Raw genomic sequence first — 4,999 nt, 5'->3', positions numbered from 1 at the left:
TTATGTAAGGTAGGGCTTGCGTCGGAGCTACTACTCGAAGGCGAGAAAGGGAGAGCACGTCCACTGACACAAGTGTGTGTGTGAATCGAGGACGTCGTCAAGGGGCCAAAAGATCTTCGGCAAGTTGCAGCACTGGAGGCTCCAACGACGACCATTGTAACCCAAACATGTATTCGTGACGTGATGACGACCCCAAAGTTGCCGCAGAGCTCAGCGAGGTTTTGTTCCTGCACAGCAATCTCACCCTCGTTGTTGACGGTGCGGTGAACTCGGCTACGAGTGGTTGGACGGGCTGTTGTTGGCGACACCAAGCGCTCGCGCTGCGTTGATGCGACCCCAGCCGTAGCTGTTGTTAGGGTACCCAGTGTCCAAGAGGCCTCCGCAGTTTTTCCTCTCGGGCGTCAACCCACTCGTATCGACGGACATGTAGGTGATGGCGCTGTACACATCGTCGTACGTCGCGCCCTTGTGTTTGCTCAAGTAGAGCGCGATGGTCCCCGTGACGTGAGGAGCTGCCGTAGACGTGCCCGAGATGGTCTTGTACGCCGGGTTACCTACGTGCCACGTGGACCGGACATTAAGGCCAGGAGCCGTCACGTCGGGCTTGCGCGTGCCATCTTGACTCGCCCCGCGACTGCTAGCCGTCGTCAGTTTGTCGTCCCACCCGACGGCCCCGACCCCGATCACGTTCTTGAAGTCGCCAGGCGAGGTGACTGTCCCACAATTGGGTCCAAAGTTCCCGATGGCAAAGACCGGGATGATGCCAGCGGCGCGCCACGCATTCACGCTGGCTTGGTAAGAGTTTGATCTCGTGACGTCACCCCAACTGTTGTTGATCACATGGGGCGCCAACTCGCACTTGGGGTTGGAGCCATCGGCGTCCGTGGGGCAGAGTAAGAACTGCGCGCACGCCGTCTTTGCATCCTCGGGACACGCATCCGTATTACACCCGCGGCAAGCGATCCATTGGGCGTCCGGCGCGACCCCGATCCCGTTCGCACCAACTGCCGTTCCGAGGACGTGCGTGCCGTGGCCGGTACTGTCGAACGGGGTGGCCGACTTGTGGATGGGGTCGAACCAACCGTGCGTGGATCGGTAGTTGCCCTTGAGAGCTTCATGGGTCGCGACGACCCCGGTGTCTAAAAAGCCAACGACGACACCTTGGCCGCGGTTGCCGGACGCCCACACGGTCGGCGCGCCGATGCGGTTGACGCCCCACTCGATGGCCTGCACGGTCGCCTCAGTCGTGTTGTCCAAGACGACGGGCAAGTCCACAACCACGTCATCGGTCTCGGACACGGGCAAGTGCGCGGCAACTGGAGACCGGATAACAGCCACCGTGTCAAGCTTGGCGAGTTTGTCCAACACGTTGCGGTTGGCGCCGTAGAGAAAGAGCGTGTTGCTGATGTGGAACTGCTTGGTTCGCACTGAGAACGCCTCGGGCTGCGACGCCAAGACCTCGAGCGCCTCTTTCTGCGATGATTCCATCGTCTTGACCAAGAGCGAGCGCAGGTGGGCGATGCGGGGGCCGCGTTCCTGGATCGAGTTGAGTTCCAACTTGGCGCTACGAAGGGCGCGGGTGTTGCCGTCCTTGAACTCGACCACGACGTCGACGGAATCGGCGACCTCCAAGAGGCGGTGGACGCTGGAGGCAATTTTGGCGGTGACCGTGGTGGCGGCAATGGCGGCAACGACGGCGAGTTTTACCATGTTGCGTAGTAGGTTTGACGAGGCAAATGTCGGAATGGCGAAACGCTACGACGACTAGCGATGGCAGCCTCTGCGGGGTCGATTGTAGAACGGATGGATGGATGTTGGCAAGCGGTACACACCCATCACTTCCACCATGACTCTAGTTCGAACTGTCCTAGCTCATGCTAGAGTCAACAGGCTGGTGCTGTACCATCCAAATGTTCATAAATGTGCAGCCTCGCCCGTTGGCATCACCCCCTGGGGGTCAAGCAAAATAGTGTCTTAGCCCATGATTGGCCACACGTTCATCAGCGTACACAGCGGCCTCTGACTGGATTAGACACAGTTCCTATGTGATTATATTGAACTTGGATATTGTCTTCCCGCTAACGCAGTTCATGAGAGGCTCAGCTCCTCCATGCCTTGTGGCGCCTGGAGACATTTATTATACCTGCGATCGTAATGAAAAAAGGGTCGAATGAACTATCAAGGCCCGGGAGTCCATCAAGGTGGTTTTCTTGAAGTCATTTGAGAAGTCAATTCCTCGAATTATCCAGTTGGACTATACAACCATAATTTTCAATTCGCATGTATGAGTGAATGTATGAACTTTACACGGTTTTTATTTTGCACTGCATCACGAAATGGGTTTGCTAATCCTTCACCCCTCGCACTCAAAGTGCTACGACAAGGTAACTTTCGCTGGCTTACCCAAATCACCACGTAGAGTGGCGCAGAAGTGTCCTCGAACTGCCCGTACTTGATTTAATGGTCATTTCAATCAGCACAACGTTTAACTACGTACTGGTCGAGGTACAAATGCATATTTTATACATACTATTGACCGATCAATGGACTCACGTCAGCATTAGCCGGGTACCGTCGTCCATGAATATTTCACCGCTTGCGATCATGGGTGCCTATGATGTAGTCAAACTTCAATATAGTACTCGCGCTGCGAGTTTTTTTCCAAGTTGACTGTATCCAAATCACCACGCCGAATGGGCCAGTCTACAGGGAACGACGGATATATGCTTGCACTTGGCAGTCGACCATACCTCCGGAATATGGCCAATTGCACAGGATAAGATACCACTCTAATCCGAAAAAGTTGTGCCATCGATTAGACTTGCCTAAAGTATACTGCAGGCAAGAAATATTGAAATTTATATGGAGCCCCACAGTCACATAATTCTCGATGAAAATATATTGTACTCCATCCGTCCCACAATGAATCCTTGAATCAGGAAAATGTCGTACTCCTCGAACAAAAATACAATCACTCCAAGACATTATATCCTAGTTTGAATTTTAAAAAATATAACGATATAACGATACGGCTGTCTAATCAAGTTGGAACATTTACTTGTGTCAGAACCAATCAAACTTCGGAAAAATGCAAACCTGATGTAACCCTCCCACCGAGCTTACCAACTTCGTATTCTTGCCATTGTTTTCAGAGATTGGCCGAAGTGTCGTTCAAGTGGTAGCAGTAGCATTGCTTTAATTTGTGAAGGCCATTTACCTGTCTTTCGTTTTGTTGGTTACAGACATCTTTATGTTGCCATGATAGATGCCTTGGTTGGCCATTGTAAGAATTCTGCGTATCGTAGATACGTTGCATGCCATGATGCCAATATCTATGTCGTCCCAATAGGCATATCGAGCAAGGAAACCGTTGTAGCTTTGCATCAGCATCTCCCGAAGGATGGCTTCGAGCTCCTCGTTCGTCAGGTCGCGCCTTCTTGGTGCCATTTTCGAATGCGTATCATTGAAGATGTATGTTTTGTATAATACACTGTGTTCTGGCTTTAACGCGGCGAAAGTAACCCGCATTTATGAGATTCTTCCTCATACTTGCACACATGGAACGCTCTTGACGCGCTCTTTGCAACGATCCAATCAGCGGGTCGATTTCGACTTGGGGAGGGCGACACACAAGTTTATTTCATTTCTAAATTTTAATTGCAAGCCATGTACACCCTCCTCAAACTCACGCAACCTTTGTGGGGCAGAGGGAATAGTACGCAGATTTTTTCATTACTATTGTGGGAAATTTTTTTGTGGAAATCATCAACCTCGCAAGTTGACACTCGTCCGATAAACGGGAGTTCAAGTGTTCCAAAGTATCTGCATTCGTCGATTTCGACATTGAAAATGGACAAGTTACCTACCTATAGCCAATAAGGAGTACTACTCTGCTTCATAATAACTGTCCCATTGTTGTGACTTGATAAAAGAAACTAGTTTATCTCGAACGTCTTGAAGTTTGTATTGGTCTTCGAAATGCAATATTGTTCGACGATTTTATGTTGAATGAAAATTCAGCAGTCGACCCTAATTGTACTTGAGAATTGACAATGTCTCCCAAATGAGGTTCCTCTCCAAGGTGACATTCCAACTGTAATAGCGCATCTTCTATAGCGGACAAATTGCATTCACATTGAACAATGCCAAGGTATCTGACGAATTGACATTTGTGCTATGGTACACCATTGATTGCATGGTAATGAGGGTCTTTTTTAGCTAGGTCTCAGCAGCTCGAAAGGATCGCCGGGCGTTTCGAGGTCACGCAGTTTTAGATGTTTCTGAGTAATAACGAAATCAGGTTTGTTGCTTCGGGAAATTGCTGCCTACGTTGAAGCATGTCCCGTTTCAGTTCCGATATATTTGCTGCGAATTCCGTGCGAGGCGAGTGCAGACCGCCGGTGATGAAGCGTATCCTCTTGGTAATGAGGCGAATGGAGTCCGACATCCCTACTGATGAAAATACGACGTGCCAGTTCACCAAGCCTGTTGTCTTATTCGACATGCCTGGTACTCAAGGTCGATAGTTGATCGGCAGTTTCGTGTGCGATATTCGAAAACTCATATTCGTGCATCAAGGTCCAGCACCGTAACGCAAGAGTTTGATCAGCGATTTCTGGTATGATGGTGGTCAACGCAGACGGAGATTAATCTTTTGCAACTTCCATATCGTCAGTTTCATAAATTATTTGACGTGGGGTCGCCATTCGTCGATGGGACCCATGTTGACATAATCGGTAGAAGCACGTGAGTCCAACGCGCGCCAGGAACCGTCTTCGTTAGTTCGATTGGTGACCATATTCATGTGGTCGTTCAGGCTAACGTGAGCTCTCGGTGATCAGCCGAAACTTCGGTGATCGGCCGAAGTGTCTAAGCCAATAGGAAGGACAATCAATTATCATTGGATGAAATTAATCACTCCATCAATTAAACCCCTTCATATCTTATGGAGGGAAAGCCACATAAATTCTGCGAGATGTACCTCTTTTGAAATCGCCAT

The 4,999-nt window shown here is 50.0% G+C and overlaps 1 protein-coding gene across 1 annotated transcript; it reads right to left on the bottom strand.

Moving 5' to 3' along the window:
• Window positions 1-273: 273 nt before the first annotated feature.
• On the bottom strand, window positions 274-1,710 carry H310_14442 (hypothetical protein; the record flags this gene model as incomplete). The annotated part of the gene is made up of 1 exon (XM_008882302.1): window positions 274-1,710. One exon carries the CDS (start codon window positions 1,708-1,710, stop codon window positions 274-276), a length of 1,437 nt encoding a protein of 478 aa, XP_008880524.1.
• Between the last annotated feature and the right edge of the window lie 3,289 nt (window positions 1,711-4,999).

The sequence above is a fragment of the Aphanomyces invadans genome (assembly GCF_000520115.1).
Source record: "Aphanomyces invadans strain NJM9701 unplaced genomic scaffold supercont1.70, whole genome shotgun sequence".
In the NCBI taxonomy this organism is placed as follows: Eukaryota; Oomycota; class Saprolegniomycetes; order Saprolegniales; family Verrucalvaceae; genus Aphanomyces; species Aphanomyces invadans.
This window is presented reverse-complemented; position numbering and strand designations above follow the sequence as displayed.